This window comes from Dermochelys coriacea, chromosome 7, assembly GCF_009764565.3.
Source record: "Dermochelys coriacea isolate rDerCor1 chromosome 7, rDerCor1.pri.v4, whole genome shotgun sequence".
Lineage (NCBI taxonomy): Eukaryota > Metazoa > Chordata > Testudines > Dermochelyidae > Dermochelys > Dermochelys coriacea.
Window position 1 is genome coordinate 89,820,970 of NC_050074.1, and position 17,602 is coordinate 89,838,571.

At 38.1% G+C, this 17,602-nt stretch overlaps 1 protein-coding gene across 5 annotated transcripts in view; it reads right to left on the reverse strand.

Annotated features, from left to right (window-relative positions):
- PRKG1 (protein kinase cGMP-dependent 1) overlaps positions 1-17,602 on the reverse strand; it is an 869,388-nt gene that overhangs the window by 27,040 nt on the left and 824,746 nt on the right. For all 5 annotated transcript variants that reach the window (XM_038411702.2, XM_038411700.2, XM_043518662.1 and 2 more), the window contains 2 exons: positions 6,246-6,385; positions 928-1,017 (listed from right to left, as the gene is read on the reverse strand). In XM_038411702.2, the coding sequence (XP_038267630.1) occupies positions 928-1,017; positions 6,246-6,385 (230 nt within the window). The remainder of the gene's footprint in view (positions 1-927; positions 1,018-6,245; positions 6,386-17,602) is intronic.

The window sequence follows — 17,602 nt, forward strand, 5'->3', positions numbered from 1 at the left end:
GGCCAGCCACGAGTTTTTAATTGCAGTGTACACATATCCCTAAAGGGAGGCAGCAACACACGTCATCAGAGGCTGAAATACAGGCGGCACATAGGGAACTTTTATTCTGAAAACTTAGGTGCTGAGTGAGTTTAGGTGACTATAGGGTTCAGCAGGAGTTTTGTGAATCATGGTGGAGCCAAAACTGGGACTTAGATACCTCAACCCGACTAAGTCTCAGGTTTAGGTGCCTAAGTAGCTTTGTGGATTTGGGCCAGACACACTAATGTTAAAAGTATCCAATAACTTTGATTAGGGAATTCATCTGCAATGTGAGAGATCCAATTTCAAATTCCAGCTTCACATCAGGGAAGGGAAATTGAACCCACATCTCCCCTAGGTGAGTGCGCTCACTGTTGGGCTAATCTGAAGTTTATAAGGGAGGCTACTGCCTCTTCTTGCTTGCTTCTTCCCTCTGTCTCCCTTACTCACTCTCCCTCCCCAAATATTTTGGGTGAAAGTTCTGAATACACTCTCTGCAATTTAGGACACTATAAATCAGATCTTCTCCCCTGGCTCTGTTTCCTTTTTATGGATCCTAAGAGGCTCAGGCTAAGTGAAAGGGTCTGGAAGGGGGCATGGTAAGGTGGCAGAGGACAATCCTCAGCTGGTGATGACTGTCCTAGTTAGTGTAATTTAGAGCAACCCTTAGGTTACTCCAAGTTATGACAGGCCACTTTAGTCACTGGTCATATCAAGGATGGGGTGGGGAGGGAAACAAGACTTTCTGCACGTTTTGTGTCCTGTGCCAAGCACAGCTTGGTGAGATTTAGTGATCTTGCCTTTAATGTATGTTAGAGATTGTCTGCTAGGAATAAAGATATACAATATTACAGTTCATATTGACATATAATTTTCCTTTCTAGATAGGTTTCTAAAATTTCTTACCTGTCCCTGAGAATTGTCCAAAGCTCTCCACCTAGACAGGCTTCCATCAACATATATAAATATTTGCTGTCCTTGAATGTCCTGTATAGCCTATTATTTGCAAACAAGAAAATGCGATAAAATTTAAAGCATTCTTTTTGGTAAAAGGTATTCCTGTGATACTTCACACTCCTTATTAACCATGAATATCATTTACTGTCTTAATTCTGTTGTATCATACTTGAAATGTTTCAGCAGAACAGATGCAGTATTTTAGTGTTGAAGTGTATTATAAGAGGATGATGTTGCTACCCTGGGAACTAAATTTAGGGCATGATATTTCTAACTACTTAGCCTGATGTTGCTGCTTTCCAAGATCACTTGAAAGAGAAGCAAGACAATATGTACACCATTTCTTGTAACGAGTAGATCATTTATCCTTTAAAGTAAGGGGTCAATCTATAGATCTGAAGCCTTCCTTTCATTTAATAATTTCAAAAGAATGTCTCTTAATTTTGGTTCATGCAAGAATTTAACACAATTTGCTAATGCATTTCATAGACCTTATAAAAATATCAAAAGATGCTTGTTTCCTCATCCAGGATGATTGACTATGTGGGAAAATCTGCCTAATGAGATAGTTGGGGCAAGTAACATGTATTCAGCATGTACTGTATGTCAGGCTTGACCAAAATTCTATGGGAAAACATTCCCTACTACACATTTCTGCAACATTCTTGTGAAGCAGACTGGAAATTGTGTACCAGCTTCAGGTAAATTTAATACATTGAGTTTATTTATTTAATTAAATATGAAACTAATACAAGGAATTCTACATTGTTATATTATCTCATTTGATATTAAACTAAATTAATTTTACTCTACCCATATATTTTTCATTTTAAAGGTGCTGAAGATCTTCGTACTGACAACATGAAGCTGCATTGCAGAATCTTTCTGGGAGGAAGCTGTACATTTTGGCAGATGGGTAGAGGACCGTTGGAGTTTTTGGCTCCTGGGAAGTTAAGGTCTGGGAAACAATTTGGGTTTGTTGGATAAGTACATTAGCTCCCAGTGTTGACATTTAAATCACTATCATTAGATTTCAGAGTTACCACAGCACTGAGGCAAACTATTCTCAGAGCTACTGTTATGTCTGTGAGAGTTATCATTTCAGGCTCTCTGCAGAAAGAAGCACACTATGCTATGTCTGTTTATACTCAGATCTCACATTTGGAAGGTTTTCTTTGCAACCACAACATATAGAACATTATTTTAAAAAATCTCAAAGGTTAGATTCTGGAGTATAATTCTTCAGCAATGAGTGGATTCTGTAGTATATTCTGTGACTGTGCAATTACACCTGTCAGGGTTCCCTCCCCACTGTCAGGGTTCCCTCCCCATTCTGAACTCTAGGGTACAGACGTGGGGACCCACATGAGAGACCCCCTAAGCTTATTTCTACCAGCTTAGGTTAAAAACTCCCCAAGGCACAAATTCTCCCTTGTACCTTGGATTAGGTACCGCTGCCATCACCAAGTGATTTAGACAAACTCAGGGAAAGGACCACTTGGAGTTCCTACTCCCCCCGAAAATCCCCCCAAGCCCCTACACCCCCTTTCCTGGAGAGGCTTGAGAATAAACAAGATGAGCACAGACCAACCTTGGCTCTTTTAGGACACTAAAAAAACCCCAATCAGATTCTAAAAGAAACAGAACTTTATTATAAAGAAAAAAGGTAAAAGAAGCACCTCTGAAAAATTAGAATGGAAGATAATCTTACAGGGCAATCAGATCAAATCAAAAACACAGAGGATTTCCCTCTGGGCCAAACTTTAAAGTTACAAAAAGAAAACCAGGAATACACCTTCCTCTCAGCACAGAGAAAATCACAAGCCAAAACAAAAATAAGCTAACACATTCCCTTGCTAGTACTTACTAATTCTAATGGAGTTTGATTGCTTGCTTCCTTGATCTGTGTCTGGCAAGCACATAGAACAGACAGACCAAACCCCCCTCATCCCCCGATTTGAAAGTATCTTGTCCCCTTATTGGTCCTTTTGGTCAGGTGCCATCCAGGTTACCTGAGCTTCTTAACCCTTTACAGGTAAAAGGATTTTGTGCTCTGGCCAGGAGGTATTTTATAGTATTGTATATAGGAAGGTTGTTACCCTTCCCTTTATATTTATGACAACACCCATGCACAGGGCTCTGTTTGTGTTAAGCATTATGGGCCTGATAATCTCAAGTGACTATAATGAAAACAGAAGGTGTTGTAAAATCGAGCAGTTCAAAGTAAAAAGCATACTTTGTTGTATCTCTCAAGGAGCTGTTGTGTGACATATGCCATGAGGCAAGGATAGACTAGCGGGATGCTTGATTGATCAAGATGCAGTTGTTTAATGCATTAATCTTTTATTTTTGGAGATATTTGGTTAAATACTAGCTTAGTTAACATGAAACACGTTGGTCTCAACATAGTCCCTATTGGACATTACATTACAAAATTGGGCAGAGTTTGTCTTTGGTCTCTGTATGTACAGCACACCGCACATTGTCACTTAGGGTAATAATGATAACAACAATAGTAATAAAAAAACTATCACACATTTTGGCATAACTATTCATCTTTTCACCTCTACTGGAAGTCTAAGGCTTAGGATCCAGGTCAGGACTGAGGAGCACTTGCTGACCTGTGTTAGGAAGCTGGCAAAGTTTGCCTGAGTCAATGTTACTTGTCTCTTGCTTTCAAGAGTACCAATAGCCACAGAAAAAACAGTTAAAAACAGTAAATGCTCCTCTACTTGTAAAACATTAGTCTTGATCACCGTAGCTAAAAAGTACCATATGTGGTCACAAAAGATTAAAGGAAAGAAAAATGAACCCATCTTTTAGATCCTCACTTAAATACTGGTAAATTTTGCACCTTATTTTGACACTTATTAGGCTTCAGTACAAACTTGTATAGTCAGTCAAAATTAGAGTAATTTAATTAACTACTTATTATGGTTAAGATCTGTGGAAAGGATCCAGCAACAGGACAATATATTGCTAAAAATAGCAATGTAGATGAGAGGCATGACTTGGGCAAGTAGAAAGCCATGGAGGGCATGTACTTGGGCATCTCTTTACTCTTCTCACCAGCTACTCTGATATTTATACCCATGCTGGGGGGGGGGGGGCTATTGAGTATATACTCTACATGCCACCATAAGAAGTACATAGCATAAACCTACCTAAACAGTTTCTGATCAATTTTAACATCTTTAGGTTTATCCATCCTTATAGCAGTCTTGCAAATGGTTCATTACATGAGCAGCCTTATTTTAGTGCTTTTTTTTCCAATATTCTGCATAGACCTTAAGATAAGATACTGGAAAGTATTTCTGTTTATCTTACATAAGCATTACTTACACACAAAAAGAAGGGAAAAAGTTGACTAGTATATATTTCATTTCATTTAGGTCAATGGTACTAGTCATGTAAAAGTTTGCAGGATCAGGCTCCTCATCTTAAGAATATGTTCTCTATCAATTATATTAAAATATCCTTTATGTTTTAGTGGACATGTTCTGCTGGCTCTGTTATATAATGGCACCTTTCATTACATTAGTATATTGATTCAGACAGTGGCACATTAAAAACTTTAGAAAATAATTTGTATGCTGTAATAGTCTATAAGGATTACTTGCAATTTCAGTGCTATCTCAAATCTAGATAACTGAGGCATTTTTATGGATCAAATATGAAAGAAAAGCAAAGTGTAAATAATTGAAGCATTACATAGTGCCACTCTGTTTACTTAATACAGTACTTGTTGTGGTGGCAAATGAATCAAGTATGAGGTTGAAATAAACATATTACAAAGGCTATAACAGATGGTGCTTCAATCCCTAATAAAATGTATACATATACAATTTTCATTTCAAGCCTGTGTAATTTAGTGCTCATGTAAGATAAGATACTAGAAAACATTTCTCTTTGTCTGATGTCTAATGTAGACTACAGGAAAATAAACCATTACGCATCAGAAATATACACGTAACTCCCTGGCAAAGTTATTGTTTCATTTCATCTCAATACTAGGACACAGTATTTGCTACTCTTATAGGTCTAGATCCAGGCACAGAGAAATCTTTTGTGTGCAGCTCTCCTTCCTCCAGAGTGAAAGTAAGACTTAGCAGCCTCCTGTTCCCTCTTCTTTTAAACCTCACAGAGGTCCCTCTGCCATCCAAGGTCTGCACAGAGGTAGAAAATGAGATTAGACAGCTGGGGGAGAAGTTAGTATGTTAGGGACACATCATCTCTGCTCCAGCTGTGTGGAGTTTACCTGGGTAAACAATAAAGCCCCATGCTATATTATCTTTTCTGCTGAGCCTCCATCTCCAGCGGAATTGAGCTGCAAAGGAGTGGGGGTTCTGCCAAAGGCCAGAGCTGGTGCAAAGGCACATGCATCAGAGTATCTGCCAGGTTTCGTTAGGGTGTTGCAGCATGTTTTGCTGGGGAGGAGACACCTGCAGCTGAGTGATGTGTGTGTGTGTGTGGGGGGGATCTCTGTAAGGGTGTCCTCCTGGAGAGTTCATTCCTCACAGACCTGTGTATGGATTTTACCACAGAGAGAACGATTTGGATGATAGTTTTATTAATTTACCTAATTTGCTAAAGAATATTGCCAATACTTTGGCAATATTTATTGAATGTCAGATTTTTCAACTGTCCAAGGCTCTTACAATAATCTTGAATACATAAGGGAGCATCTCACCATCCTGTTTTCCCCACAAATATTCACAAGTTTAAGGGATGCTCCGTGTCAGATAATATAAGTGTGATTATGGTCAGAAAAGTGAAATGGCCTCTTGTTACACATTCAGAGTCACATCTGCTTATCTTTCTGATCAACATTTGGTATTGCTGCTTTTTACTCTTGGAGAGCCAATAAAGCTAAGGGATAATTTTCTGTTACAGCTACATTCTGTTTTGGCATGTGCATAATCAAAAGACTTGCTGAATATTGTTGACTCTCTACTACTGCTGTTGCTGCATGATCCAGAAAGAGTACAGCTTGACTTCCAGAATCTAGGCTGAGTTTGCAGGGCTGAGAGTTAAAAATACCGAGCAGACTTGTCAACTCATTGAGAGACAATAAAGATGGAACACCATGGTGCCATATTTGCAGAGTTCCTTGACAGAGACAAACTACAATTAAAAGGTGTTTTACCTATAATGCTTGTGGGACAATTCATGACCAATTCCATAACACACTACAATTTTATAAGAAACAATAGCAAGATTGCAATGTTCTCAACGTGAAATGAGTTTATAAAGTGTAGTGACAGTACCTCACAATGAAGTCTGAGTGAGCCCCCTGCATTATCTGCTTCTCTGAGCGTATGTGCTCCTGCTGTCTTGTGTCCACTATGTGACGTTTCTTCAGTATCTTCATTGCAAATGTTTTGGATTCTTCACTTTTCAACTGGACCTTAAATAAAAGTGGCAAATAATTAGTTAGAAGCAGTGCCCGTAACTCCCTAACAATCTGAACTCCCTAACCATCTGGAATTTGAGATGGGCACATTTTAGCTCCTTCCAAAAATATTAGATCTTCTAGAGAATAGAAAGTTTATTTCATAGGGGGATATAAACATAATTAAACAAACTGAAATAAAAATGAACCTAATTCTTATAGCACTAAAGATGACTGTTCTTGTCTTCAGTATTCTGTAATCTCAGAGGGACTGATAAATTGACTTTCATTCAGTTCCTCCATCTACCACAAATATGCTGTCTCCTTCTCCTACCTTTTTAACAATCTCCAACCTCATGACTGCACACCAGAACTCCCCTTCCTCAATGGAACAGAAGTCTCATACTCCTGGAATGCTCACTCTCATCAACTGACTCATCCTCCCCGCACAGAGCAACTCTGAATTTCATGATCGATTTTTCCTGTTCCTAGCATGACACCCCAGTGCAACCTATCTCCCACTCCTGATTTCTAGGCCAAGAGAAGAATTTCACAGAATGGATAGATGGGTCACATTAAGAGGCCAGGCCATGCCAGAGGAAGGACAGGAGGATAGTTTGTAGCAGCAATAATTTATTCCGGCGTAAGTTATGATCCATTTCAGCTCCCAAGAGCTAGGAACCCTCCCTTTTTTCCAGCACAGTGTTCCCTAGCTTCTCTCTTAGGAAATTAACTGGCCCCACAGGGGATAACTATTTGGAAATTAGCCAGTTTCTTATGCCTTAATAAAACACAAGTTTCAACTCACTGGATTTGTTCACTGTAAACCAGATTTCTAAACATGTGACATATTGCTACACCCTGTCTACTGATACATTTGCTAGTACAGTATGCCATTGAATTGAAAAGCCATTTACAACAACTTTCTATGTTGAGGGGAAAAACAGCCACACCAGCATTATATATTTCTTTCAGTTATACTCACAACATAAAGATGCTGGTTATAATAAGTGTACAACTTTAATAAAAATATTTTCTATAACTATCACATTTCCACTGATTCTGACAAGGAACTGTAGTCCTTGAAAGGTTTAAATGGATTAGCAAAGCTAGCTTTCCAATGGTGCTGCTCTGGCATGTCTTTACTTTTAACCTTGACTGTCAACCAATCTATTTTTCTTGTTAAGAAAACAGATGTCTTTAAAGTTTAAGCTTTTTTTTTTCTTAGCCTAAGCACAGGAATCACTTAAGATTCCTCACAAGTCAGAACATCTCCCGGTATGCAGTGGGCCAAATTCTGCATTGATTTACATCCTGTGAATTGACATCAGTATCCATTTGCAGACAATGGAGTTGAATAGTGTTTAAGTTAATAGAAAATTTGGCCTGATATATTAATCTGCTTTCACAGATAAGAACTTACTGGTATGGCATCTGAGGGGCTTCCAAGAATGCAGAACTAACAGAAGAGATCTGTCCCGTTTCCTCCCTTCTCCAGAAATTAGTAAAATTTCTTGGAGTTGGCTAAGTGATATCTTATAGTCTGGCCACCCAAGACCACAAACAAACCAAAACCTCCCATGCTGAACAAATGGAATATAATTACAAATCGGTAGACAAGCGGACATGCACTTAATAATCTTAGGTGCTAGGACTGATTCACATGATCTTTTATGCAGTAGAAAAGGAAAATTGACCTTCAACCAGTTTCCTTGTAGCTATCACCAAATGACAGAATAAATTGATAATTCGCCCAATTGGCCTACTATGTTCCTAAATTCCTCCTCTTGTTACAGTAAACCAGTCATATCACATCACATTGTCGCATTGTGAAGAGTGCACATAGCTAATTCAATTTTTTCCATATAGTGCAGTGTATGATACAAATGCTATTTGGCAATTTTTACAAAAACACAGAGACGAAGCCAGCTTTTCTTTTCAGGTTTCATTTTACAACCTCTCTATCAATGTACCCAGGATTTTGAAATGCAGGCCAGATCAGAACTCTAGTTGGTTTCTGACGAAGGGACAATGTGGATGCAACATAGCCTAATTAAAAAAAATCATTTTTATTAAAAAAAATGACAACCATATTTTCTTAAGAGAAAAGAAAAAAAAATCTAGGTTGGTCTAAGAAAAGTCACCTTCAAAAATTTTCCTTGCCTATCTTTAAAAACTATAATCTTTAAATCCTTCCACTTTCCCATCAATCCTTGCTAAGTGGCTATGAAGACACTTCAAATGGTTCAGTTCATGCCAACTGTGTAACAACAGAGTGGAAAAATTTGTAGATTGATTTGCTCAGAATCAGAGCTTTTACTGGAAATTAAACTGACATAACAGCTGTCCTCTCTAAACCCAGGGTAACACATATGGATATACTAAATTTAAACCAAGGGGCAGATCCTCAGCTGGTATAAATGTACACCAGATAGTACGACTTAAAGAGCAACACTTGCCCATGTGATTCAGCAACAATGTTTAATAAATGTCAATCCATTTTTATACATATAACATTTTTATCATAAACTCTTTGATTTTTTAATTCTACTTCAGAAGTTTTATCTATTATGTCCATTTTTCTGGCATGGTTGACTGCTTTAGGTAAACTGTGAAGACCAAGGGCATGCTCAGACTCTGGTTTGGACTCACAGCCAATCAGTTCAAGATTGTCCCATACTGTAGTGTTATGTCTAGCACCTGTGAGTTCTGCAAGCGGGTCTGTCTCTACAGAAATGGTTATATTATAGTTCTTCACATTTGTCATAGACATATCACATTTGCTTGCTGCCTCATGGAAAAAGGCTACAGAATCTCATGACAAGTAGTTTGTATGACACAGTGTAAGACTGATGAATTCTAATAAGATCAAGAAAATCTGAAGATGGATTGAACATCCTAGCATTACTTAGACCTTTCTGATAACACTTATGAGGATTTTACTTTTACATATGTTTCTGTTACTAGTTGCATTAAAAGTACCTTGTTTCAGACTCTGATTTGCTGGCTCATATTTCTTGCTCTTGGCATACACTGATATGCTGAAGTTCTGTAAGTTTTGCCATTGCCACTGATACAAGTGCTTGCCTGTCTTTGCTTTGCAATAAATGGGATATATATCCTTAGGTGGTTGTAAGTCTGTTTTTAAATTTTGAACCATTCTTTTCTTAAAAACCTCTTGTTATGTCAGTATAATTTAAGTCCTGGTATTTGTGTTTTTTTTATTTTCTCCATAATTGCAAGCATTTTCAGTCCCACATGAAAGTTTTGTTTTTCCAGAAGAACAGTTCTTGCTTCCCACACCAAGACTCTAAATTATTATTTTTACATTAAGCTTATGTTTGCAATCTCATTTTATGAGAGACTGTGTATGGAGACCTATGCAATCCACATAAAATTAAGGCAAATGTTTCTTGTCACTCATCCATCAATGTTTCCCAAATACTCTGTTACATTTACACTGCACTGTGCTATACTGCTATGCCTTATGCCTATATAACTTAAAAATAGGGAGGAGGGGAATAGTTCAGGATTTAATGCGTGTGGAAAGTGAGAGAATTATGTGTATTATTTTGCATAAATATCACATATACTTCAGCTCACCCATTTGATAGTATTCTAACTGATTACATAGAGTTAAATCACAGGAGGCTCAAAGAGGAGAACAAAGAGAACAAACAATGGCAAAGATAAGGTATAGTCCAGTCCAGAGAATACCAATGGTCCTCCAGGACACAATGGAGAAATTATTAATTGATGAATGCCCCTACTTGGCTCTAAAGTTTACTTTTTCCAGACCTGAGCTTAGGATCAAAGAGGATATTAAAACCTTAATAATAGTATCCCGAAAGAAGCAGCTTCTGAGGGAAAGATACTGACAGAGACGCACTGACAGAAATGGCAGCAAGCAGACTGTCTCTCTCAACCCAGAGATGGAAGTGACCGTGCTGAAAGGACATACCAAAGCTTGCAAGGAAACAGTAAGGCTTAGATAAGGGAAAATATGCACATGGGACTTTTTTGTTTTATTCCTTTTGTTGTGTACTATATACCTTTGGGTAAATAAATTATGCTTTGTCTTGAGGGAGTTATTTTTGAGTCACTTTAATCAGTCACTGTCAAAGGTTCCCAGAGGATACTGGTGCCAAACACAATTGAGCCCGTTGGGTTAACACAGTTGGGAAACCGGGGGTCTGTAGCACAGAGATCCAATCTAAGAGAGGTAGGATTGCAGGGTTGTACCCAGAAAGGGGTAAAGTAGTAAACCTGTCCCACCAAGATTGCACTGAAGAGAGACTAAACAGAAAATAAAGCATAGTTTTCTTTGTAACAGTGACATTGCAAAATCTAGTTTGCTCTGTCAGGTACCCAAATGTCTCAGTCGTCTATCAGAATTATGCATTCAATAAAGAGAAAACAGCTGCCAACATTAATAATTTCAAACAAAAGCCAGTGCACCATCCATGGTGGTACTGCGGGCATTACAAATAGCACTTGTTTTCTTTTGTCATTTATTTTTTATAGATAAATAGTTCAGACAAAAAAAACAAATATATAAACAAAGGAGTCAACAGAAAATCATTAGAAGATTCAACACAAAAGCTAAAGTATCAGCAACCAGTCTCAGCCTAATCTGAATCACAGAATTTTTTAAATTATATTTAGTGTTCCATTTTTATATGTGAATTTTATTTGTAGGACATTACTATTGCCTACCTTTATTTTTAACTTTGACATATAATAAATATTTGTAATGATCTGAGTGATTTTCAGATCAATAACTTTTAAAATTTTATGATGACTGGTAATAACAATAAATCATACTTCCTCTTCCCTTTCTAGTAGGTCATTCTAATAGCATGGATTTTTGCTAAGGGTTATGTCATTTATATCAAAGACTTTTTTTTTAAATGGCTGGCTTTAGTGATGCAAGTAACTTACTGAAGGTTCCAAGGAAGCTTCAAAATAAATAGTGCAAGAGTAGTTACTTTTTGGACAGAAAAAAACTCAGAAGTTTTCTTATTATCTAATAACAGTTCTACCCTCAGCTCCATACAGAACACACAAATAGCAACAACTAACCAATGCAAGGAATTGACCTACAGCCACAAGAAAATTCAGTCAAATTTTCCACTCACATTCTTAACTTACTTTAAATCACATAGGTATTGCAAGAGTTTGAGATCAGTGTGGGATTAATTTGTATTGTATCTTCCTGAGACACCAAAACAAACCCAGGGAGTTTCAGACCCAGAGGCTTAAATTTGGATCTCCTTCCTTCCTATGGGTTTGCCAGACCTTTTGGAAGTGAACTTATTGCTGATTTTACAGCCTGGAAATGGAAATCCTGCATTTGATTACAGGTAAAGTACAGGTATTGGCACTGTAAACTTCCCGACCCTCTTCAGGGAGCCTCAAACCTGATAAGTCTCCATGCCCAATCCATCTTTGGTGTTTCTGCTGAGATTGCCAAATAGTGCTAATTGTGCTGGTTGAGGTTATGATGTAAACTCCTGGATTCAGACCACCAACTCATTTCTATTAATCCACTGAACAGTCATCATCTTGTTATGATTTTCAGTAACTATTGACCTTTCTTAAGCCCAATGATCTAGATGGGAAAAGGTTCATCTTTCGTTAACAACCCTCTGAATGATGTGGTCTCCTAATTAAGTCATACATTTAATAGGACTTTCATATATTTTTCAGATTTTTTTAATTACAATTTTTAAAATGAAAAAAAAAAAGCTTAAACTTTCCATTTAATGATCATTATTGACCAAATCAGACAAGGGCAGCCAAGAACATTTGACCACAGTTTTGACAAGAAAATGCCACACAAGGACACAGAAGCCAAAAATGTTTGTGTATCCCAATTCATCAAAAGGCTGACATGTTCAGTAGAAAGTTAGTTCAGTCTTCTGGGAAATCCACCATAAAAAATTTGCCAAATATTCTTGCAGTGGAATGTATGAAGCAAAATTGTTGGGGAATTTTGCAAATAAGCCATCCTTTTGGAATTTTAAAAACCTGCCTTTAACAACACAGTAAATTTCAAAGGCCCTAGAATAATTGCAGGTTCAGAGGAGTCCTGCTGGACAGAACCACATCAATCACACCAATCACCTGCTCCTGAGGCCAGAATAGTAGCTGTGAGAATCTACATAGTAGCTACTGCCTGACCTTTTTCCCTATCAATTCTTTACAGGCTGGAAAACATACTGGTCATTTATCCTTCCTTCCACCCCTCTACAGTCTTCTTTTCAGAGCAGCATAGATCTGAACAAAGGACATGTCTCCAGAAGTGGATGCCAACTCTCACTACCCATGTAAAGAGCCTTTTAAATATTACGTTTTTTTAAATTGGTGAAGGGGCAGAGACTGTGTAAGGAAAAAGTGTAGAGAAGTTGGAACCAGCTAAGCAATGACAATATTCAGAACTTATATTCACGGAAGGACCCAGGATTCCAGAGACAGTGCATGTGTGTATCCAATCCAAGCAGCACTTCACACCTTCCACTATGTTCAAAGATCTTCATGTTGCTCTGATATCTGGTCCACTACTTCAGTGCTCCCTCTAATCTGCACAGACTGAGTAGTGGAATGCAAAACAGACTGAACACTGAACCTGGTATTAGAGCAGTCTAGAGAGCTCTCAGTATACTGAGGAATGTACGTCTCTATTCTTATGTCTTGGGCAAGGTCTCTTTTGCATTGAGCTTGTTAAAAACATAAAGCCTGAGCACGGCTCCTCTTTCTTTGATCTTTGTTGTAAATGAAATCATGAAGCAGAATTCCTGTTTTTCTTTCCACCACATTTTCAGTAAACACAGTTGCAAACTAAAGTAACACTGGTGCATTCTAACTGAAATGCAAAGGAAAAGGAATAAGGCAATGAGTGGAGACAGAACTCATGCTCAGATTCCATGCTGAAGGGTGATGTATAAAAATCTAGGTTGAGAGATAAAATTAGATTAGATGAATTAGATTAGACAGCTCTGAAGGACTCTTTGTTTGCAAATGAACTGCATCCCAATGACAGAGAGCGAGGTGAAACCTTGTTTAAACGTAAATTAGTCTGCAATGGTAACAACAGAAATGCTATGGGAAAAATTGTTTCCATTTATTTTCCATTGGCCCAGAGAGAATAGGACACACAATATAGAGATTTGGTAAAGTTGTGTCTGCAACTTTAATTAGCATAAATTAAAATAACGGTACTAGGGAAAACAGCCAACTGTCTCCTCCCCACACAAGCTACCCATTAGATTAAGTTCAGAACAATTCCCAAACAAACAAAAGTAAATTCTTAACATGAGACTATCCCTCGCCTGTTCATGAGAAATCTAACTTATGGTCAGCACCAAGCAAGCGCCATATTCTTATGTGTGGAATGTGGGTTTAAGGGAGGGAAGTCTCTTTCTGCACCAGACAGCATAGTCCTCACCTTTCCAGGCAACATGCAGCAAGAATCCAGTCGATATCACCCTGATATTGCCTTGGATTGCAGCAGCAAATCTGGCCTTCCTGTTACCTCAATTAACTTGCACTGGGCACCTGCTACAGTTGCAATAAATAACTATCAATCTCCCTAGCCAAACCTCCTGTGTACTTCCAGGAGGGTAATTCCTCTCCCCCTCCCCCATTGCAATGAGGGAAGAGCTTTAAAAGGGAGGTGGCTGAAATTCAGAGCAAAATGGGAAATCTAGCAGTAAAAAACAGGAAAGGAAAAAACAGAACAATACCAGGGAAGGAGAGGTGGGGCAAAGCAAACAGGTGCAAATGGTTGTGTATGCCTGGGATGCGCAATATAAGTGGGCCAGGGAGGTGTCCTCAAAAATCCATGAATGGGTCAGTGGTATGGAAACTACGAGCCTCTGCCCATTCACAAAGCTGACACCACTACGGCTCCACGTGACAGTCCAGTCATGCCATGTTTCATTGTGATGAACCAATTCACATTATCATTTGTTTATTACAATATTTTGAGTCATTAATATTAAAGGTCAACAGGTTTCTTTTAAGCAAACCTGAACAGATTCTGAAAAAATATTAATATGACAAACTTCTTCGAAGAAAACATGAGGACGTTTAACTGAAATGGGCATCACTTTGCTACCAACAGTTATGAATTCACATGACAGCTTCTACCCTTTTTTCTTTGAGAAAATATTACTGTTCAAAATGTCTTTAACAGCTCAAGGGTTTTCTGCTCTTTGGCTGTTGGAATGTTTAAAAATGACTGTTCAGATTTTGGCCTGAGGATTAGAGCCAGAGCCTTGTAAAGAAATGTTTTAAAAATACATTCAGAAAGAAATGAAGAGCTTTCAATAATTAGAGCAATATCCATACAAAATTAGTTAGGCCAAGTTGTTATCAGGGAGAACAGAAGAAAACAGATCTACCTCTCTCACTCTTCTGAATTCTTATTTCAATCACCTCAGTTGGCTTTTGCATTGCTCACTCAGCTTAACAAGAAATGTTTCTCTGCTGGAACTACTCCAAAGTTGCTGCTCTGCTTATAATGTGTAAAATGCTTTAGCTTTCAACACACACAATGCATGCAAAGACTGTTTTTTTAAAGGCAGTTATATTTCACAGACAAATACGCATTTTAACCCTGAAAACATTTTTCAGACTTCCAGCCAAATGAATGGTTAGCATGGGGGAAAAAAAGAGGCCTTCATGGGAAAATAGTCAAAGAAACTCCATGATGTATTCGCAATGTGTATGTAGTTTCAATTAGAGTTGTACTGATAAAATGTTAATCATCCTTCTGATTAATTAACCCTTAACAAATATTTACTAAAAGAAAAGGAGTACTTGTGGCACCTTAGAGACAAACAAATTTATTAGAGCATAAGCTTTCGTGAGCTACAGTCACTTCGAGTGAGCTGTAGCTCACGAAAGCTTATGCTCTAATAAATTTGTTAGTCTCTAAGGTGCCACAAGTACTCCTTTTCTTTTTGCAAATACAGACTAACACAGCTGCTACTCTGAAACCTGTAAATATTTACTAGAATGTGAAATAATTTTCCAAAGGAAGGATTTTTTAGTGAATATTACTGAGGAGGTTGTGATTAGTTAAAGCAGGCTATGGAGTCCTCATGATGATCTTGACTCCTGTCATAATCTGGGTTTACAGTATGGTACAGAGACTGCACTGGTCCTCTTGTGATGAATGGAAGTCAGATAACCGTGCAATTTTTTTTTACTATTATACCTTTGATATTATTGAAATGCCTGTGGACTATGGCAGGGATGCACAAAGTTGTTCTTGAATAGCTCTGTTCTTTCTTTCTGAGGGTTGCTATAGATTATATTCTGTTGCTCCTGTTTCCTCTGCAGATTATTAGTTGAGGTGAGATGGGCTATGGTGCCTTCAGTACACTGATAAGGCTCAGCTCTATTTCTATTTCATTACCCTGATGTTGAAGTTGCTCGTCTCTTCTAGCATCAAGCTGAGATTCAGGCATGGCTGAGACCTGACAGCCCAAGCCCAAAAAGACAAGACAAAGGGTAATGTTGCTTAGCTAGGTGAAACAAAGAGAAACAATAGTTGAAGTTATATCAGCTTCCTTGAAAAAGGGAATTTGCTTGTCTTTTTATATTTCTGGTTCACTGCTTGAGGGTCTAGCTAGCTAGAGAATCAGTTGAGGATATCTAGATAGCACCAGTGCTTTTTGCTTTTTCCAATCTGCATTGGTAAAATGGCTCTAACATTTCCTGTTGAATGTGGAGTTGGATCTCACTAAAATGATCTATGCCTCTGACACCTCCAGATTGGTGCAGGAGCATGTGCTGATGGCTGAACTGCCACTCCTAGTAATTTGACAGCTTTATTAATAATGATACTTTTAGTATTCATAGTCTTGTATGCTGATATGGGATTTGCAATTTCTGTGGTTTTAAAAATTTAAATTTAAAAAGCTCCAAGCTGTTTTTGATGTACATAAAAGTATTTGCAAATTAAATTTCTAACTGTTTTTGCTCATCTGCAACTTTTTAGAAGCTACTCTCAGTAAGAAACCACCCGAGCTTACTATCTGCACATCTCCTCCGAGTTTACTAGCTACAAATCCTGGAGGAAAGAAATTATGTATAATAGCTGTCCTGGCTTCAAGGTAAGTGAAAATACACAGTAAATTGAATTTGTTTAAGTAAAACGTATAGATTTCTCTAGGCCCTTTTTTTTAAACATTAGATCAGAATGATTTTTTGTGGATGTATAGAAACCTCAGTTATAGCGTTGCATACATTAACTCTAAATGAGCTAGTTGGTACTTCTTTAATGTATGGCTTCCACGTGGTAGCTGTGTTAGTCTGTATCAGCAAAAACAACGAGGAGTATTTGTGGCATCTTAGAAACTAACAATTTTATTTGGACATAAGCTTTCGTGGGCTAAAACCCACTTCATCAGATGCATGGAGTAGAAAAAACAGTAGGCAGGTATATATACACAGTACGTGAAAAGATGGGACTTGCCTTACCAAGTCGAGGGGTCAGTGCTAAAGAAACAATTCAATTAAAGTGGAAATGGGTTATTCTCAACAGTAGAATACCAAGGGAGGAAAAATCACTTTTGTAGTGGTAATGAGGCCAATGTAAATGGGACGGCCCATTTCAAACAACTGACAAGAAGGCGTGAGTAACAGTAGGGGAAAATTAGTATGGGGAAATTAGTTTTTGTAGTGACCCATCCACTCCCAGTCTTTATTCAGGCCTAATTTGATGGTGTCCAGTTTTCAAATTAATACCAGTTCTGCAATTTCTCATTGGAGTCTGTTTTAGAAGTTTTTTTTGTTGCAGAATTGCCACTTTTAAGTCTGTTATTGAGTGTCCAAGGAGACAGAAGTGTTCTCTGACTGGTTTTTGAATGTTCTAATTCTTGATGTCTGATTGGTGTCCATTTATTCTTTTGCGTAGAGATTGTCCGGTTTCGCCATTGTACATGGCAGAGGGGCATTGCTGGCACATGATGGCGTATATCACATTGATAGATGTGCAGGTGAACGAGCCCCTGATGGTGTGTCTGATGTGATTAGATCCTATGATGGTGTCCCTTGAATAGATATGCGGACAGAGTTGGCAATGGGGTTTGTTGCAAGGATAGGTTCCTGGGTTAGTGTTTTTGTTGTGTGGTGTGTAGTTGCCGGTGAGTATTTGCTTCAGGTTGGAGGGCCATCTGTAAGCAAGGACTGGCCTGTCTCCCAAGGTCTGTGAGAGTGAGG